The sequence below is a fragment of the Hypanus sabinus genome, chromosome 2, assembly GCF_030144855.1.
Source record: "Hypanus sabinus isolate sHypSab1 chromosome 2, sHypSab1.hap1, whole genome shotgun sequence".
In the NCBI taxonomy this organism is placed as follows: Eukaryota; Metazoa; Chordata; class Chondrichthyes; order Myliobatiformes; family Dasyatidae; genus Hypanus; species Hypanus sabinus.
Genome location: NC_082707.1, coordinates 179,514,017 through 179,535,629, shown reverse-complemented (window position 1 = coordinate 179,535,629; position 21,613 = coordinate 179,514,017). Strand labels below are relative to the sequence as shown.

Below are 21,613 nucleotides of genomic sequence, written 5' to 3'. Positions count from 1 at the left end.
CAGTGATCAACAACTACCGCAGCCTGCATGAACTGAACTGAACTTTATATTTCCATCAGATAATTCATTATTCCCTAGACAACGATAGAGCTTATTTCTTATTGATTATTATTATACCCGCAGTTTTAGGTTTAGTATTGATGACGTATATTTGCATTGATATTATTTTTGTGTATTTTTACTAATAAATACTGTTAAAAGTAGTATCATCAGACTTCAACGGATACTCCTATCTTTGCTGGTAAGATATTCAGTTACGGGGTTCGTAACAACTTGGGGGCTCGTCCTGGATTTGATATCAAATTGGAAGGCCAGTGAATCGGGCTTTTAAGTCCAAACTTGGATCTGGTAACCAGACGGGAAACCAGCAAAGATGAACGTAGACAAATTTACACAAAACCTGACTCTGAAGGCGTTAGAGGAGGCCACAAAGATGGACTTGGTAAATATTGCGAAAGGACTAAATCTCACAGAGGTGAGGTCGTCAATGAAAAAGTGGGAGATGCGGAGGGCCATAACTCAGTATTATATTGAGAAGAATGTGTTTTCACCTGAGGTATTGGACAAGATCCCTGAAAAGGTACCAGCTATTGGGACGGCTCAGTTAGAGTTGTAAAAATTGAGGTTGGACGTGCAATAGAGGAAAAGGGAGTATAAGCTCCAGCTAAAGGAGTTAGAGGTGAAAAGGGAGAAGGAAAGAGCTGAAAAGCAGAGAGCATGAAATTAGGTTAAAACAGCTGGAAGCAGCTGAAAAGGAGAAGGCAAGAGCTGAAAAACAGAGGGAGTATGAGGAGAAGGAGAAACAGAGGCAGCATGAGCTGGACATGGAGAAGTTAAAGCAAGAGAGAAGGATCCAAGGGGTGGACCGAGAGGAGAGGTTTAATGTTAGTAGGGAGTTTAGGTTAGTACAGGGGTGGGCAAACTTTTTGACTTGTGGGCCACAAAGGGTTCTAAAATTTGACAGGGGGGCCGGACCAGGAGCAGATGGACTGAGTGTTTTGGTAATACACCTCATGAGAAAATAAAATATCATGGGATATGTAGAAAACATGTGCTTTAATTTCTATTGAAAATGAACAAATGCATTACAACAAAATATCTGTCTTTGAAGTCCCATGGTATTTAGCTATTTATTGAAATGACTTTTAAAACACTGAAAATTAAATGAATAAAATACAGCTTTTTTAAAAGTAACAGTTATTATTTTAAAATACTGAAAATTCTGTTATCCTTCAAGATATTATCATCATCACTCTCCTCCTGACTGTCTTTATTTCAAAAACGGTAGGAGATGCAGGTCTACTTGTCCTGCTCCTTTTTATTTAATTGTCCCCTGTGCCAAAACTCAACAACGACCAGCACAAGGGCAGAACAGTGACAGCGCGCCAGTATGCGGAGCGCGTTATTTGATCTGGAGCGCATTTTTTTATTTTCAGAACATACATGCACCTGCGCACTACTCATGTCCATCATTTAACAGAAATGACATGTAACATGTAAGGCTTATTGAAAAAAATATTTTCAAATGCATTTTTTACATAACACAACGAAGAAACTTATTTTTAATTTCAGTGGGAACAGTGTTGTTGGTCTCCCTTTTTAGCCAGCGCATCAAAGTCTGGATTTAGTTTTGTTGTGGTGATTCTCAGGATGGATCTGAGGTGTTGGTCAGTTAACTTGGATCTGTGGCTGGCTTTGTTGATGTTCATGACGCTGAACACCTGTTCACACAAATAGGTCGAGCCGAACAAAGAGTAAAACGCAAATGTGGAGTAATACGCTGCACCTCAACAAAGGTCAATGTGTAGCGGTGTGCTACATGCAGCGCTAAAATTACGACACGGAGTCGGTAACTGCAGTGGAAGAAAAAAACTTTATTCGAAATGCCCAGCCTCACTTTTAAGCCTCCCTCAACCTGGCCCCCTGCGCAGAGGCTCCAAAGCTCTGTGCTCGCAAATCCCCGCAGGCTATCTCCCTTAGCCGGAACGCTGGCTAATTGTGAGCCGGTTCGGATGTGCCAGGAAATGGGTCGCCACAAATGTATATAGAGTGCGTCATCTATTGGGAAAACGCCAGAATTGCGGGGAAAAAACGTTAACAAGGTTTATTAATATAATTTCATCAAGTTCTGCGGGCCGGATTAAAAAGCTTAACGGGCCGCATATGGCCCCCGGGCCGTAGTTTGCCCATGCCTGGGTTAGTACCTCCATTCAAGGAGACAGATGTTGATAGTTATTTCTTGCATTTTGAAAAGGTGGCAGTGAATCAAAAGTGGCCCAGAGATCAGTGGGTGGCGTTGTTACAAAGTGTGTTAAAAGGGAAGGCACAACAGGCATATGCGGCGTTGTCTGTGGAGGAGTATGAGAATTACGAGGAAGTAAAACAGGCCATTCTTCGGGCCTACGAATTGGTACCTGAGGCATATAGACAAAAGTTCAGAGATTTAAAGAAAGTGTGGAATCAGACGTATGCAGAGTTTGCCTATGAGAAGGGTGTGCTCTTGGATCGTTGGTGTGCGGCAGAAAGGGTGGAAGAGGATTTTCGGCGTTTCAGAGAGTTAATTCTGATTGAGGAATTTAAAGGTTGTGTTTCGGATGATATCCAGATGTCTTTGAATGAGAAGCCGAATAAGTCCATATCAGAGTTTGCCAGGTTCGCAGATGAATATGCCCTAACCCACAAGACAAAGTTTTCCTCGAATAAGAGTTACCAGAAAGACCGTAGGAACGGTAAAGAAAGCCCGCCAGCTGAGGCAGAAATTCAGCCGGGAGCTAGTGGTAAAAGTAAGGAGGAGGAAAGGCAAGCTGGCAGGAGGGTTCCTGGCTTGACCTGTTTTAATTGTGGAAAGGTGCGTCATATTGCATCTAAGTGCTTTGCTCCGAGGAAGGAGACAGGAAAAGGGAAAGCAGCAGTCCCTACAGGGTGTATTGTGTCGATCAGCAAATCGACGAGAAAGCCCCAGGTAGATAAAATACGAGAGGGGCGTGAGAAATTTATTTCAGAAAGGACCGTGTCTGTGAAAGAGGGAGAAACACCAGTTCCAGTGCAAATCTGGAGCTGAGCAGTCATTGATTCTCGGTAAGGTACTAGATTTTGGTCCTGAGACGGGAGAGGTAGTTTTGAGAGGCATCGGAAAAGGGACAGAAGCTGTGCCTTTGCATAGGATAATTAAAAATTGTGATCTGGTATCTGGACCAGTTGAAATAGGGGTGCGATCAGAATTCCCGAGAGCTGACGTGGACGTCCTTCTTGGTAACGATTTAGAAGGTGGTGAGGTGTGGTCAGCAATGAAGCTGACAAGCCAGCCTGTAAGTGTTGAGGACCCGCCCCTAGATTTCAAGATCTATCCCGCATGCGCGATCACTCGCAGCATGTCGAGAAAGGCAGCTGAGAAAGAGACCAGTTTAACTGAGTCCTGTGTTGATTTGGCTGAGACATTTTTACCGACCCTGTACCAAGAGGGGTTAGGGGGTGGTAAAACAGAGAATAAGGAGGTGAATGAGAGTAAAGGAGAGGAGGTAGACCTACCCTTACACAGGAGGGAATTTATAAAGGCATGGAGTAAAAATGAGAAACAGATAAGGCTGTTAGAAGGTCCAGGGTTGGACATGGATGATCTGTCTGGCTTGATAGAACTGGTTGAAGAAGTTGAAGAATTTAAAGGTGTTCCTGATAATGAAATAAGGGCATTCCTAGATGAAAAGGATGCCATTACAATAGACAATAGGTGCAGAAATAGACCATTCGGCTCCTCGAGTCTGCACCGCCATTCTGAGTTCATGGCTGACCATTCACTATCAATACCCAGTCCCTGCCTTGTCCCCATATCCCTTGATCCCCCTATCCATCAGGTATCTATCTAGTTCCTTCTTGAAAGCATCCAGAGAATTAGCCTCCACCGTCTTCCGAGGCAGTGCATTCCACACCTCCACAACTCTCTGGGAGAAGAAGCTCTTCCTCAACTCTGTTTTAAATAACTGACCTCTTATTCTCAATCCATGCCTTGAAGGAGTCTGCTGGGTTAGCAGATGAGGTTGTTTTAACCCGCAGGGTTGAGTTTACTCCGGAAGGGAGTTGCCCATTGAGTAACTGGGGAGGATCAGGGGAATTTAGAATTTGAAAAAGGGACAGGTATTGAAAGCTTGGAAGAGGCAGATGTCCCGTTTGAATGTGTTCAAGATGTGGATGCACGTGGTACTGAACCTAGTAATGAAACTCAGGAAAAGTCTGAGGTATCTGATTCAGTTAAAAAGGAATGCAGTCCTTTTGGGTCAGATGGACTTGGTTCAGTGAAGAAAGGGTTAACCTTGGTACCAGTGGGAAGTGAGAATTCCCAGTTGTTTGTGTTAGAAGGTGTGTTAAAAGTTAGTGAGGAGATGGAAGCTGGTCATGTGAATATTATTATTGAAGGAGAAGGGAAAAGTGTAGTTCCTAAATTGAATAAAGAAAATTTAAAGTCTGGATTGGTTTCAGAAGCAGTAACCAGGCTGAAGGAACAATGGCTTAACAAGGTGCCGACGAATCAATTACAGTTTGATTTGGAATGTAAAGGTACCCCACTTGCTAATGTTATTCAAAGGTGTGCTGTGAAGAGGCAGAATTTGAAATGTTGTTTGGACAAAGAGGGATCGCTTGCAGATATTAAACTGAAAACTAATAGAATGAAGGGTCCTGAAGATAAAATTAACAACTTGCTTAAAAATAAAGAATTGTGTGGAAGTTCAGAAGATGGGCTAAGTTTGGAAAACATTGTTGATAAAATACCTCCTATGAAAGGAGTATGTGAAAACCTATTCCACTCTAGTGAGCAAGCTAACCACGTGAGAGTTAAGTGGAAAAGAGATGAAGGTTGAAAAAAAAGCCACTTTAAATAACAGGATCTGGTTTTAAGGGATTTCGACAAAGCATGTAAATAATAAAGACAACACCATGGAAGATTGACTGTTAAGTTTAAAAGTAAAATATAGATTAGTATTTGCATAAACTTTTGTAATGTACTACAGAATAATCACACATGTATTGATTTACATTTTGTAGATCGCAACTCTTTAGTTTTGTTTCTGCTGAAGAAAAGGAATAAAAAAAAATAGGTGGTTATTAAATTGGAGTCTGATGCTACAGGAATTTTATTAGGTACAAGATATTAAGATATTAAAGGAAGTGCTAATGTACTTGCTGACTGTTTATCTAGATGCTAAATTGAATGTATAACTGTATTACTCTGTAGTTAAAAACTCTTTTAGATTCTGAAATTCTGTAAGACTCTGTATTAGTTAATTTTCCCCTTTTGGGTGAAAATTCTTAGAAGGATGGGGGTGTTACGAATGAGGCGCAACTTTGATGGGCAGAAGGGTGCAAGGTTGCTCCCCCCCACCTTTTGAGAATTGCAAAATCACTATTATTTCAGGTCTGATACCCAGGAAATGAGAGAGATAAACAGCTCATGTCAGTTAATGAGAGAGAGAGAGAGAGAGAGAGAGAGGAGAGAGAGGAGAGAGAGGAGAGAGAGGAGAGAGAGGAGAGAGAGGAGAGAGAGGAGAGAGAGGAGGAGAGAGAGAGAGGAGAGGGAGAGAGGAGAGAGAGGAGAGAGAGGAGAGAGAGGAGAGAGAGGAGAGAGAGGAGAGAGAGGAGAGAGAGGAGAGAGAGGAGAGAGAGGAGAGAGAGGAGAGAGAGGAGAGAGAGGAGAGAGAGGAGAGAGAGGAGAGAGAGGAGAGAGAGGAGAGAGAGGAGAGAGAGGAGAGAGAGGAGAGAGAGGAGAGAGAGGAGAGAGAGGAGAGAGAGGAGAGAGAGGAGAGAGAGGAGAGAGAGGAGAGAGAGGAGAGAGAGGAGAGAGAGGAGAGAGAGGAGAGAGAGGAGAGAGAGGAGAGAGAGGAGAGAGAGAGAGAGAGAGAGAGAGAGAGAGAGAGAGAGAGAGAGAGAGAGAGAGAGAGAGAGAGAACACGCAGGGATACACAAAAGTGGAATGTCTCCTCCTAACAAAAGTGGAACGGAACCACTGATTACTGCTATTGTCTCTTGGAGAAGGAATTGTGTATTGAGTACTGTTCTATTCATTGAAACCCCTCAGGGGTCAACCAGAGCGGTCTGGTTGATGGGTTGCATCATCCCAACCTGATTGACACCTGAGACCCCGTGAGTGGGGATAAAAGTAGGGTCTGGGGAAATACCCCTCAGACGCACCAGGAGAGATGCTACGAGACTACCACAGCCTGCATGAACTGAACTGAACTTTATATTTCCATCGGACAATTCATTATCCCCTAGACAACGATAGAGCTTATTTCTTATTATTATTATACCCGCACTTTTAGGTTTAGTATTGATGATGTATATTATCTGTATATTTGCATTGATATTATTTTTGTGTAATTTTACTAAAAAATACTGTTAAAAATAGTATCATTAGACTTCAACGGATACTCCTATCTTTGCTGGTAAGATACCCAGTTACGGGGTTCGTAACAGATTAAATACCTCATGTGTCCGAACAAGACGCATCAGTCAATAAACTACACTGATGCTTTAAAAGATGATCAAAGACTTTGATGTGAGATGTTTCACATAATTTTAAGAAGAGGAGATGGACTGAGGTGGAGAAATAACCATTGATTGTTTATTTCTCTCCACAGATGCTGTCTGACTTGCCAAGTTCCTCCAGCTCCTTGAGTGTGTGCTGTCCATTGCTCTAAGTTCTTGGGAGCTGATGACATGGTAACCAATGGCGTGACAGTGTGATTGGGAAACACAAGAGTCCAAAATTAAAGGCGTCCTGGAACCTTGTAGGGTTCTTATTCGTCAAACTGTGGCCATTTAGCAAATTCTGTACCTGCATGATGTCATCACAGAAAATGTACTTTTTATCCAATTTTACACAAAGAACAACACTTCCAATGGCAAAATACTGTAGCATACTCATAATCAACTCAATTTCATAAATGCAATTGCAATGTACAAGGCTTGGGGCCTTCAGCTGAGAAAATGATGTTGAGATATCAAGCCTTGTGACTACCTAACAAGGCTCTAGAACAGGGGTTCCTACTTTTTTTAAGCCATAGACCCACCCACCCCCCACCATTAACTGAGGGGTCTGTGAACCCCAGGTGGGAACCTCTGCACTAGAACAAATTGAAAAGGTACACGTGTGACGGAGGTTTAGGTGGCAGTTACCTTCATGTTGCTCTCGCTTTTGTTGTGATGAACTTTAACTGCAACAGACAACATGTTTGAACTCTCTGCGCCACTTCCCACTGAAGTAGCACCCTGCTTGATCCATACACCCTCCTCAGATTGGTAGATTGTGGGTTCAAGCCATAAGGGCCGAGACTTGCTGGGCAGCTTCACATCACCTGGGGCGCACACATCCTCCACCATACCTGAAGAAGTCCAGAGGGAAAGGCTTGAGAGAAACAGAGGAGGCTTTCTGCTCTGCTAGTTATGAAGTAATCAGGAAAACTTTTCCTTTTGTTAAACACAAAACATTCTGTAGGTATTAAAATTAAGAAACACGTATAACATGTTGGATGAACTCAGTAGCTCAGGCAGCATCTATGGAGTGGAATAAACAGCCGATGTTTCAGGCCTGATGAAGGGTCTTGGCCTGAAACATTGACTGTTTATTGCTCTCCATAGATGCTGACTGACCTGCTGAATTCCCCCAGCATTTTGTGTGCTGTCTTTTTGTTTACAAGTTCCCATGAAAGGAATAAAGGCTTATTGTAAAGTCATGTCAGAAGATGACAAAGCACTTCTGCAGTGAACTGATTCGCTGTCATTCTCTGTTGGAAGTGTCCACCACACAACCTGATGACTAGCTGGTCTGTTTTAAGGTGGACTGCTCTCTGCTCTTCCTTGAACAGCACCATAGGGTTTTCCAACATTTTGGTTGCATTGCTGCATGGACCACCATCGGAGATGCTAAAGCATTGGCAGACCCAGTGGAGGATAATGGAATGACAGTCATACAGCAAGGAAACATGAACTTTTGCCCACTGTGTCCATGCAGCCATTTATGCTAATTCTGTACAAATCCCATTTCTTTTCTTTATTTTTCATTTTCATTTTTTTATTTGAAGATACAGCACAGTAGCAGGCTGTCTTGCCCAATGAGCCCACGCTGTCTAATTACACTCATGTGACCAACTAACCTACTTGCCCACACATCTTAGGAATGTGGAAGGAAATTTAAGCACCCAGAGGAAACCCATGTGATCAAGGAAAGAATGTACAAACTCTTTACAAACAGATTCATTCACATTTGCATCAGCTTCCTCTCTAGATTCTACCACTCTCCTACATACAACAGGCAATTTACATTGGTCAATTAACTTACCTATCCACAGATCTTTCTCAGTGTCAGCACTGTGGGGAGAGAGAAAACAACATGCATCTCAAAGAGGGTGAGCATCCCGGGGGAGGGGTCATACCCCAGTGAGGTTTGGCACCCAGGGAAGAGAGGAAAACCTGTACATTAGTGAGATGCAGCACTCTAATGAGGGGAAGAGACACTCTGTGACTCTGAATTGATTCCAGAATCCATGGACTCACTTTCAAGGACTCTGCAACTCAGTTCTCAGTATTATTTATCCATATTTATTTAATAGTTTGTATTTGCACATATTGTCCTCTTTTGTATTTTTTTTTGTCAGTTTTTCTTTATTTGTAGCTTTTCAGTGATTCTATTGTGTTTCTTTGTTCTGCTGTTTGTACTACCACACTGACAGCAAAATAAATGGTGACATACACATACTTTGATCATAAATCTAGTTTGAACTTTGAATACAAATGGTAGTGGGCATAAATGCCCTGTATATAGAGGTACAAAGGCAATCTGATGGATAAACACATCATTTTCTACTAGTTGCAGGAGGAGATTTATGAATGAATTATAATGGTCAACAAATCTAACCGCAGCAGGCATGTGGAATCAGTTCAGAGTCACAGAGGGTCATTTTCCCTTCCTTGCAAGAATGTGTGAAAATTATAACTGTTCTTCAACTTTATAACTGGAATCCATCTGTACCTTGGTGACAAAGGTAAACTTTGTTGGCCTGGAGACAAAAATAATGCTGGTCATCACAGCCCTGATACCTCCCCACGGTGAATAAGTTTCCGTTTTCAATCTCCAACCAGAATTCACCGTGTTTTCCCATTAACAATGAGCCGTCTTCACTCTACAAGAGAACAAAGAGTGCAGATTCAATTACACATGCAGGAAATAAATTGTTGACAGTAATTTTATGATGCAGTTGAGTGGTCTGCTTGGCACTTGAGTATAGTTAAGAGTTGGTGTGAGACCAGTTCATATATAGACTGGGTTAAGAGTTGGTGTGAGACCAGTTCATATATAGACTGGGTAGAGAAGACAAACTTCCTCCACTAAAGGACATTAACCAACTGGTTTTACAGGAATCCAATAGCTTTATGATAACTTGTAAGGCTAGTTCTTAATTTCTCAATTTCATGTATACTGAATTAAAATCCTTTAAGTGTAGGATTTGAACTCAATTTTAATCTAGCAAGATTAAGGCTGTCTACAAGAAGGGTCAGAGCCATCTCAACTTCCTGAGGAGACTGAGGTCCTTTAACATCTGCTGGACTATGCTGAGGATGTTCTACGAGTCTGTGGAGGCCAGTGCTATCATGTTTGCTGTTGTGTGCTGGGGCAGCAGTCTGAAGGTAGCAGACACCAACAGAATCAACAAACTCATTCGTAAGGCCAGTGATGTTGTGGGGGTGGAAATGGACTCTCTAACTGTGGTGTCTGAAAAGAGGATGCTGTCCAAGTTGCATGCCATCTTGAACAATGTCTCCCATCCACTCCATAATGTACTGGTTAGGCACAGGAGTACATTCAACCACAGACTCATTTCACCGAGATGCAACACTGAGCATCATAGGAAGTCATTCCTACTTGTGGCCATCAAACTTTACAACTCCTCCCTTGGAGTGTCAGACACCCTGAGCCAATAGGCTGGTCCTGGACTTATTTCCACTTGGCATGATTAACTTATTATTATTTAACTATTTATGGTTTTATATTGCTATATTTCTACACTATTCTTGGTTGGTGCGACTGTAACGAAACCCAATTTCCCTTGGGATCAAAAAGTATGTCTGTCTATTGTCAGGTGTACCATGGAAGTGAGGTACAGATACAATGTAAAACTTGCAACAGCATCACAGGAACATAGGTTCAAACAACAACTCACTGAACACAAATTATGCACCACAGTGAAGGTAAAAAATTACCGTGCCCTTGTTTTGACAAAATATCAGTACACAAAGAAAAACACTATCAGAAATATCCATGGTAGCGAGAGGGATGCATACTGTCCCTTTGCTGAGGTTGGTAGGTTATGGTTGTGTTTGATAGTTCAAGAACCGAATGGTTGAAAGAAAGTAGCTATTCCTGAATGTTGGTGTGGGACTTCACACTTCTGTACTTCCTGCCCTATGGGAGCTGCAAGAAGATGGCATGACCTAGATGGTGGGGATCTTTGATGAGGCATATTGCCTTCTTGAGTCTGTACTGCATGTATTGGTTTATTATTGTTACATGTACCCAGATACAATGAAAAGATACAGAGCATTTTGTTCATACAGATTAAATCACCACACAGTGCATCGAGCTACAATAAAGTAAAGCAATAACAATGCATAATAAAAATTGTAAAAGCTACTGAAAAAGTGCAGTGCTGGTAAATGATAATTGAGAGGACAAAAGTTCATCTTAGCTCACAACAGGACTGCTAACAGTGGAATAGAAGACATTCTCAAACCTAGTGGTACTTATTTTCAGTACTTTTGTATCTTCTACCCAATGAGAAAGAAGAGAGAATGTCTTCAATGGGTAGAATCTTTAATTATGCTGGCTGCTTTACCAAGGAAGCAAGAAGTCAAGACAGAATTCATGGAGGGGACTCTCATGTGGTCGCATGCAGAACAGATGCCATACAATGCTGTTATTTATCCGGACAGTATGCATCAATTAAAATTGGTAAGGGTCAACTGAGACTTGCCAAATTTCTTTGGATCCTAAGGAAGTAGAGGAGATGGTGAGCTTTCTTAGCCATGACATAAGGAGGAAATCATCATAAAACTGCAGAAGGCAGGTAGCTAGGTGACGCCCAGGAGAGGGAAAGGGAATAGTCAACGTGTGCAGTGCGCAGTATCCCTGTGGCCATTCCCCTCAATAAATATACCAATTTGCGTACTGTTGGGGGGGGGGGGGGCTGGGAAAGGAATGACCTACCGGGGAAGCTGCAGCGACCAGGTGTCTGGCACAGAGACTGGATCTGTGGCTCAGAAAGGAATTGGGGAGAAGAGCAGTGCAGGAGTGATATGGGATTACATAGTTAGGAGAGCAGAGAGAGATTCTATGATGTGAAGAGACACGTAGGTGGTACAATGACACCCAGGTGCCAGACTCAGGGATGTCTCAGATTGGGTCCACCGCATTCTAAAGGGAGAGAGGATGAACAGCTGGAAGATGCGGTACATATTGGTATCAACAACATAGGCGTGGGAAAAGACATTCTAAAGAGAGAATGTACTGCAGGGAGTTAGGTAAAAAGCTTAAAAGCAGGATCTCAAGGGTAGTAATTTATGGATTGCCGCCTGCGCCATGTGCCAGTGGGTTAATTTAGCAGGTGGATATATGGCTGATGAGTTGGTGCAGGAGGTAGGGCTTCAGATTTATGATTCATTGAGAAGAACTCTTCTGTCTTTTGTATGACCTGTACAAAAAGGACGAGTTACATCTGAACTTGAGAGGGAGCAATATACTTGCACTTAAGTTTGCTAGAGTTGTTGGAAAGGGTTTAAAATAATTTAACAGAAGGTTGAGAACTGGAGTAATATAGCTGAGGATGGGGCAGTTGGTATATAAGTAGATGCAATGTGTAGTGAGACTGTGAGGAAAGATAGGCAGATAATAGGAGAAAATTGCAGTCAGAGAGATGAGTTCAAGTGTAACAAGAGGCCAAAATCAAAAATGGGATGAATACAGGACTGAAGGTGTTATATTTGAATGCACATAGAATTTGAAATAAAGTAAATGATCTTGTATCACAGTTAGAGATTGGCAGGCATCACATTGTGGGCATCACTTAAGGTGCGGCTGAAAGAAAATCATAGTTGGAACTTTAACATCCAAGGCTACACGTTGTATTGAAAGGAGTGGGGGTGGCGTGGCTGTGTTGGTAAAAAAATTAAATCAAACTTTTTACCATTAGAAAGAGATAAGATAGGACTAGAAGATCCTCGCTAGAGGAGTTAAGAAACTGCAACAGCTAATAGATCCAAATGGGAGCTATATACAGGCCAGTAGCCAGGATGTGGGCTACAAATTACAACAGTAGAAAAGGCACATAAAAAAGGCAATGTTACAATTGTCTTGGAGATTTCAATATGCAGGCAGATTGGGAAAATTAGGTTGGTGCTAGATCCCAAGAGAGGGAATAGAATACCTATGATATGGCTTTTTAAAGCAGCTTGTAATTGACCCACCAGGGAAAAGGCATTTCTGGATTGGGTATCAAGTAATGAACCAGATTTGACTAGAGAGATCGAAGTAAAGGAACCCTTAGGAAGTAATGATCATAATATGAAAGAATTCACCCTGCAGTTTGAGAGGGTGAAGCTAAAATCAGTAATGCAGTGGGGTAATGGGAATTACAAAGACATGAGAGGGGTGCTGGCCTGAGTTGATTTTAAAGGGACAATAGCAAGGATGACAGCAGAACAGCAGCAGCTGGGGTTTCTGGAAGGCACATCCCAAAGAAGTAGTATTCTAAAGAGAGGATGAGGCAACCGAGGCTGAGAAAGGAAGTCAATGACAACATAAAAGCAAAAGAGAGGGCATATAATAGTGCATAAATGAGTGGGAAGTTAAGAGGATTGGGAAGTTTTAAAAAACCAACAGAAGGCAACTAAAAAGAATTAATGAGGGAATCGATGAAATATGAAGGCCGATAATATAAAAGAGGATAACAAAAGATTTTTCAAATATATAAAGAGTAAAACAAAGGTGAGAATGGATACTGGACTGCTGGAAAATTGTGCTGGAGAGATAGTAATGGAGGACAAAGAAATAGCAAGCAAACTAAATAAGTATCTTGCATCAGTCTTCACTGTCTAAGACACCAGTAATATGCCAGAAATTTGAGAGTATAAGAGGGCAGAAGTGAGTGTAGTTGCTATTAGTAAGGAAAAGGTGCTTGAGAAGCTGAAAGATCTAAAGGTGGATAAGTCACCTGGACCAGATGGACTACATGCCAGAGTTCTGAAAGAGGTACATGAAGAGATCACAGAGACACTAGTAGTGATTTTTCAAAACATCACAGGATTCTGAAATGGTTCCAGAGGACTGGAAATTTGCAAATGTCACTCCACTCTTTAAGAGAGAGGGATGCAAAAAGAAAGGAAATTACTGGCCAGTTAGACTGATGTCAGTGTTTGGGAGGGTGTAGTAGTCCATTAAGGATGAGGTTTAAGGTACTTGGAGGCACATGGTAAAATAATAAAATGGTTTCCTTAAGGGGAAATCTTACCTGACAAATCTGTTGGAATTCTATGAGGAAATAGTAAGTAATATAAACAAAGGAGAGTCAATGAATGTTGTTTACTTGGATTTCAGATAAGAGCCGTGATATTACAGGAGAAATACCAGCATGGATAGAAGATTGGCTGACTGGCAGGAGGCAAAGAGTGGGAATAAAGGGGGCCTTTTATTTGTTGGTTGCTGGTGCCCCACAGCATTCCACAGGGCTCAGTGTTGAATCAGGAGCAGGATCAGGTTTGCTATGACTGGCATGTGTTGTGAAATCTGTTAACTTAGCACCAACAGTACAATGCAATACATGATAATACAGGATGGAAATAAAAGTAAATCAGTTACTGTGAGTATATTAAATCAAAATAGCGCAAAAACAGAAGTAATATATATTTTTAAAAAGTGAGGTAGTGTTCATGAGTTCAATGACCATTTGGGAATTGTATGGCAGAGGGGAAGAAGCTGTTCCTGAATCACAGCCTTCAAGCTTCTGTACTTCCTTCCTGATGGTAACAATGAGAAGAGGGCATGCTCTGGATGATGGGGGTCCTTAATAATGGATGTCACCTTCCTGAGGCACCATTACTTGAAGATGTCTTGGATACTATGGAGGCCAATACCCAAGATGGAGGCAACTAATCTTACAACTTTCTGTAGCTTCTTTTAGTCCTGTGCAGAAGCCCCTGTCCCATACCAGACAGTGATGCAGCCTGTCAGAATGCTCTTCACAGTACATTTACAGAAGTTTTAGGTGATAAACCAAATCTCTTCAAACTCCGAAAGAAATATAGCTGCTGTCTTGTGTTCTTTATAGCTGCATCGACATGTTGGGACTAGGTTAGATCTTCAGAGATATTGACACCCAGGAACTTGAAATAGCTCACTCTCTCCACTGCTGATCCCTCTATAAGGATTGGTTTGTGTTCCCTCATCTTATCCTTCCCGAAGTCCACAATCAACTCTTTCATCTTAATTACATTGAGTACAAGGTTGTTGCTGCAGTACCACTCAACTAGCTGGCATATCTTGCTTCTGTACACTCCTTTTACATGCTTTATGTCAATGATTTGGAGACAGAATTGATAGCTTTGTGGCCAATTTGAAGATAGGTGGAGAGTCAGGTAGTGCTGAGGAAGCACAGAGACTACAGAAGGACATAGGCAGGTTAGAAGGATGTGCAAAGAAGTGGCACATGGAATATAGTGTAGGAAAGCGTATGGTCATGTACTTTACTTGAAGGAATAAAGGCTTGGACTGTTTTCCAAATGGAGTGAAAATTCTGTAATTAGAGTTGCAAAGGGACTTGGGATTCCTCATGCAGGACTCTCTAAAGGTTAACTTCAATCAGTGGTAAGGAAGGCAAAGCAATGTTAGCATTCATTTCCAGAGGACCAGAATATAAAAGCAAGGATGTAATGCTAAGTCTTTGTAAGGCATTGGTCAGGCTGCACTCAAGAGTAATGTGATTAGTTTTGGGCTCCTTATCTAAAAGATGTGCAGGCATTGGAGAGGGTCTAAAGGAGATTCACGAGAATGATTCTGGGAATGAAAGTGTTAATGCTTGAGGAGCCTTTGATGGCTCTGGGCCTATACCCATTCAAGATTAAAAGAATGGCTGGGGAGGGGTGGAGGTTCTCATTTAAACCTATTAAATATTTAAAGATCCAGATAGAGTTGATGTGGACAATACGTCTTCTATAGTGTGAGAGTCTAGAACTAGAGGGCACAGCCTCAGAATAGAGGGATGTTCCTTTAGAACAGAGGTGAGGGTGGTGAATCTGTGGAATACATTGCCACAGAAGGCTGTGGAGGCCAAGTGACTGGGAATACTTAAAGCAGTGGTTGAAATGTCCTTGATTAGACAGGGTGTCAAAGATTACGGGGAGAAGGCAGGAGAATGGGGTTGAGAGGAAAAATAAATCAGACATGATGAAATGGCGGAGCAGACTTGATGGGTCAAATGACTTAATTCTGTTTCCCTGTCTTATGGACATAGAACATAGGTCAGCACAGGAACAGGCCCTTTGGCCCACAATATTGTGCTGAACCAATTAAATTAATCCCTTCTGCCTACACAATGTCTATATCCTTCATCAATGTGATTAGACCAGGACAGGTTACTGGTAATGCTCACATTGGAACTGCAGATCTTAATCTCAACACCATTGACGTATACAGGAGCATGCGCATCACCCCACCATTCTGAAGTCAATGACCAGTTTTTCTGTTTTGTTGATGTCATAACATCATGTCACTAGGGTCTCGATCTCCTTTCTGTATTTCAACTCATCGTTATTTGAGATGCCGCCCACTCTGGTACCCATACTCACCTGACACACACGTGAACCAACAGTGTTCCTAATCAACTCACCTTGGTATCTGTATGCACTGACACCAACCCATGAGACACATTCAGGAGTATCGATAGGAAACTTTGACAAGTCTTGCTCAGCTGTTCAACCTTCTTCTTGCGCCGTGACCTGTGTGCCGGATCAGTGGTGGACTGGAACTGCAGAGACTCTTCGTCAGATCCACTCTCGTCATCTGTAGAAACACAGGAAAGGAATCATGCCTGGCAGTCGCAAAGGCACTCATCCAAACACCCTGGCTGTCCGCGTGATGGGTAGAAAGCCCAGGTGCACAGCACTTAAACAGAAGGTGAAAGACAACAAAGAATTATGCACCATCGCCCACTACTTTATTTCTCATCTCAATACCCAGTTATTTCTTTCGTTTGTTTACCACACTGCCAGCTATAAAAAAATCTTTACATCATGTAATATGGCCTGCAGCCCTTTTTACCATTAAAAGAACAATTCCAGTTGTTCCCAACCCCCTGCTCTTTTCCTTTATCCTTACAAATTGGCCCCTGTGGTGTCTATTGTTATTCAATCTGCTTTCACCAGCTTTCAGAGTGCATAAACCCAATGATAACTCACGCACTGTTAAACTTCTCATCTTTTAGATTTTCTTAAATGGACCCTTTCTGGTTACCATTACATCTGGCATTAGAAAATGTTTCTCCTCCCTGTCAAGGATATCTTATAACATTTAATGACTTCTATACTCATAAAGCACTGCATATGGAAACAAACCCTTTGGCTCATCTAGTCCACGCCAAACCATTGACCCACACCTTGGACCATAACCCTCCGTATCCTTCCCATCCATGTACCTATCCAAACATGTTGAAATCAACCCCGCATCCACCATTTCTGCTGGCAGCTGGTTCCACACTCTCACCACCCACTGAATGAAGTAGCTCCCCCTCAGGTTTCTCTGAAACAATTCACCTTTCACCCTTAATTTATGACCTCTAGTCTTAACCTCACCCAACCTCAGAATGCTTTCAGTTTCCCAATCTGTACCCCTCATTAAACCTCTATATCAACAGGCTTTAGGCTGCACTGCCGACTAAGGTCTTTGTAGCTATCTGCAAAGTTTCATTTATTATTGATGTATGCAGTACACAACTCTTGAGATTATTCTTCTCTAGATAGCCACGAAACAAAGAAAAGCAATTCTGTTCAGCAGACAACTCTGTTCAAATACAAAAAGATGAAATATGTGAAAATGTGGAAGACATATTGTGCGATATAGAAAAACAGAGTACAGAAAGAAATCACTGAACGCTATCTTGAACTGTGGAAAAAGTCAAGATGTTCTTTATTGCCTTGTCAACATCATATTTAGTGGAGCGTGGTTTTGGTGCAGTTTTATTCAAAGCAACACAACAGACTGCAAATTACTGAACAAGGGGAACTGAGACTCCTTCTCAGTGACATTTAGCCTGATGTTGAGAAGCTGATATAACTGCACCAAGCTAATCGATTTCATTGAAAGGTGAAAAAGCAATTAAGTAATGAATAGTTGGACTACCAATGTATGCTCTAAAATTGTTGATGAGATTTGTTTTTACTGTAATTAAATAATTTTATTTGTAGCTTTCAATAGATTTGATTAAATTTTGCAATTATTTGTTGTTGCTTTGAATTTGTCATTCCTATTATCCTTCACTGTGTATAATAAATCAAAAATCTTTATAGCTTTTATGTAATGGCTGGAAACAGAGAGGAGGTGCTGGGGATGTGGTCTGGGAGACAAGGGTGTGGTAAGCCAAAATTTTTGGAACCACTGTTCTAAAGGAACTAACCCTAGAATTCAAGATCATTTAATGTCATTTCCAGTACACAAATATAAAGGAAAATGAAATAATTGTTACTCCAGACCTGATGCAGCACAAAAAAAATAATGAGGAATACAATTTAAAAATTCCATAAATATAAATACATAAAATAGATTATATACATAGATTGATTGTATGTCCATAAAGTGACATTAGGCATAGGAGTGATAGAAGTAAGGTGACTAGTGGTTGGGGGTGTCGAGGGGTGTACTAGTGGGTGGAGGTGTTGATCAGCCTTACTGCTTGAGAAAATAACTATTTTTGAGTCTAGTAGTCCTGGCATAGATGCAACATAGCGTCCTTCCTGATGGGAGTGGGACAAACAGTCCATAAGCAGGGTGGGGTGGGATCCTTCATGATATTACTGGCGGGTAGGCAGATGACCAGTGCAGATGGTAATCAGGATATACCAAGGCATTTTGATCAGCTGAGTAGTGGCCTAAGGAATGGCAAATGGAGTTTAATTTTGTTAAGTATGAGGTGTTGCATTTTGGGAAAACAAATGAGAACAAGACTTCCACAGTGAACGGTAGGGTCCTGGAATGTCTTGTAGAACAGAGCAACCTAAGAGTATAAGTACATGATTCACTGAAAGTGATATCACAGGTAGACTGGGTGGCAAAGAAGGCTTTTTGCATGCTGTATTCATCAAGCACACCTCTTGAATATAGCAGTTGAGATATAATATTACAGTTAGAAAAGAAGCTGATGAGGCCGCATTTGGAATATTGGGTTCAGGCTTGGTCACCTGTTATAGGACAGATGCCATTATTGGAAAGAGTGCAGAGGAGATTAATGAAGCTGTTGGTGGGACTTGAGGAACTAAATTATTGAGAAGTTGAGCAGGGTTGGGACTTTTATTATTGGATGTAGAATAAGAAGGGATGATCTTAGAAAAGGGCATAAAATCACAAGGGTTATAGATATGGTCAATGCGTACAATCTTACTTCCTCAGGGCTGGGGAACCAAGAACTGGAGAGCACAGGTTTAAAGAGAAAGAGAGGAACCTGAAGGGCAACCTTTCCATCCAGAGGACGGTCCATATATGGAATGAGCTGCCAGAGAAAGTGGCTGAGATAGGTATATTAATAACATTTTAAAAGGTACTTGGAAAGGTACATAGATATGGAAGGCTTGGAGGAACATGGGCCAAATGGGACTAGCTTAGATGGGAATTTTGGTCAATATGAACAATTTGGGTGAAGGGCTTGTTTCTGTGTTGTATGATTTATGACTAAGGCCATACAACAGTATATTATCCACTTATATTCAATGTGCAGGATTGGAAAGCAGACACAACAGTCAGCCTCTGCTAATCTTGGTTCTGTGGAGAGGGGATAGTGGTGAAGTGATAGGAAACATTCAATATATTAAGCACTTAGCTGTTCAACTCTCAGACTTCAAACCTAGAACAAGTTGGGAGTTAAACAGGTTCAGTGACAATAGACAAAATATCAAAATGATACTATACCATCTTGGAGGAGGGCAGACTTGAATGGAGTGAGACTTTCTTTGCTGAATGCATTGATCATTTGGCTGGCCACAGACAATCCAACTCCGTAGGTAATGTTTTCCACTGTCTCAACTGGAGATGGTGCAGTGGGCTCCCACAGCAACAAGTCATTGTTTATTCTGTAGTAAGAGTAATGAACCACACATTAACAATTATTTAATAGAAAAAGCATACTTGAATTAATAAAATCCCTTACCTTACCCACCTAACACATAGGACTTTGTAGCCAAAAAAAGTGTACTTAGTAAACCTGTAACAGCTTCAATATTTCCTCAAGGTGGAATGGTAGCAAAACAGTTAAGTAAACAGTATTCTCAAATTCTCAAGATAACAGACAAATTCCAAAGACAGTGACACACCCAGTCACAGCAGCCAATCTGGCTTCAGCTAATGGTGTAATTATTCATCCTCTATGTCTTTCTTATGATTGCCACAGGTGGCTGTGGAGGCCGGGTCATTGGGTGTATTTAAGGCAGAGGTTAATGGGCTCTTGATTAGTCAGGACTTGAGAGGTTGTGGAGAGAAGGCAGGAAAATGGGGTTGAGAGGGAAAGTGGACCAGCCATGATTAAATGGTGGAGCAGGCTCAATGGGCCTAATTCTGTTGCTACTTCTTATGATTGCAAGATAGTGCTGGATATTAAGAACACCAACTACTGCAAGTCTACCTCACTAGTGAGTTGCTGGATAGCAGAGGAACTGCACAGCATACGCTTATTGCATACAATGTCACTGCCTGCTACAGCCACTGAGGGAAGAAAGGGTTTGAAGTGGTGCGTGAGGAAACAGAAGCACAGTGAGTGATCTGGCATTTGTGTGAAACCCTGCAGGCTGGCTCTCTCATTGATACAGCTTTCAAACATTCAATTGCAAGAAAATAAACTATTAATTAGTGATCGTAACTGAATCAGCGTGAGATGGAGGACTGGTGCAACTCATCATGATGGAAATATGGCTCCGGGATACCATCCCGAAGTGGTCCTCCAGCTAAAGGGCTTTATCTCTTTTTGGGCAGATAGAAATCCCGCAGTCTCTGGCAAGATGTGAACACTTCAGTAGTGACAACTCACTGGTAGAGTTTTTAAAACAGTGAAGTGCAGGCCCTTCTATTTACTGAAGGACTTCACTGCCATTCTGATTGTGGCTGTATACACCACCCACCCCACACCCCGCCAATGTTATGTTAGGGAAGCACTGCATGAGCTCCAAGCCCCACGCACTGTGCGACAACAACAGTGATGCCCCTCTTCTTGATAGGCTAAATGTCTTTTACATATGGTTTGATGCACAGAACAACATGCCTGCAAGAAAAGACCCCCTTCACACTGGGGAGCTTGCATTCTGTCTGGACACAGCAAATGTGAGGAAGACCCTAGTCAACTCACGTAAAGCTATGGGGCCTGATAACATAACTGCTCGGGTGTTAAGGGATTGTGTAGCCTAGTTAACAGAGGTTCTAACAGACATCTTCAACATCTCTCTGGAGCAGTCCACTGTTCCCACAAATTTCAAGGCAGCCACTATTATCTCGGTGTCCAAGAGGGCGACAGTAAGCTACTTTAACAACTACTGTCCAGTGGCACTAACCTTATCAGTAATGAAATGCTTTGAATGGCTGGTATAGACCGCATTAAGTACCATCTTCTTGATAAATTGGACCCTTTCCAGTTGGTTTATTGCTCAAATCGGACCACTGACAATACTATACCATGTGCTGTCCTGTCCCACCTGCAAAATGGTGCTTCATATGTCAAGATGCAGTTTATTAACTTCAACTCGGCATTTAATATGATCATCCCTCAGAAACTTATGGGTAAACTGTCCTCATTAGGTCTTGAAACCTCTACACAACTGGATCAAGGACTTCTTGACAGGAAGATAGTCAGTCTGCGTTGGCAGCAACATCTCTAGCTCCATCATGCTGAGCATCAGCATCCCCCTGTGCTGCATGGTCAGCCTGCTGGGCTGTTCACTTTGCTGAAGCATGACTAGACTGCTAGATCCAGGTCAAACTGAATGACATTCACTGATGACACAACAGAGATAACCCTCATCAACAATATCAATGAGACAGTCAATGAGAGGTAGAGCAGCTTGTAGAATGGTGCGAGCACAACAACTCGAGTCTTAAGGTGGACAAAACTAAAGAGATGATTGTGGACTTTAGGACAGTGCAGGCTGACCACTCCTCACTGCACATAAACAGCTCCTCCATGGAAAGAGATGCACCAAGTTTCACATAACAGATGAACAACACCACCCCCGTAGACAAGAAAGTACAGCAGCATCTCCACTTCTTGGGGAGATGGGCACGAGCTTCCTCCTCAACAACCCCCCTTCCTATTCTAACCTATTTTTTTTT

General features: G+C 41.9%; 1 protein-coding gene across 5 annotated transcripts in view; it reads right to left on the bottom strand.

The window, feature by feature from the left end:
• The window catches only part of LOC132388055 (autophagy-related protein 2 homolog B-like), a 146,620-nt gene that overhangs the window by 53,149 nt on the left and 71,858 nt on the right, over positions 1-21,613 (bottom strand). For all 5 annotated transcript variants that reach the window (XM_059960415.1, XM_059960421.1, XM_059960426.1 and 2 more), the window contains 4 exons: positions 19,211-19,371; positions 15,924-16,096; positions 9,020-9,170; positions 7,168-7,373 (listed from right to left, as the gene is read on the bottom strand). In XM_059960415.1, coding sequence (XP_059816398.1) covers positions 7,168-7,373; positions 9,020-9,170; positions 15,924-16,096; positions 19,211-19,371 — 691 coding nt within the window. The remainder of the gene's footprint in view (positions 1-7,167; positions 7,374-9,019; positions 9,171-15,923; positions 16,097-19,210; positions 19,372-21,613) is intronic.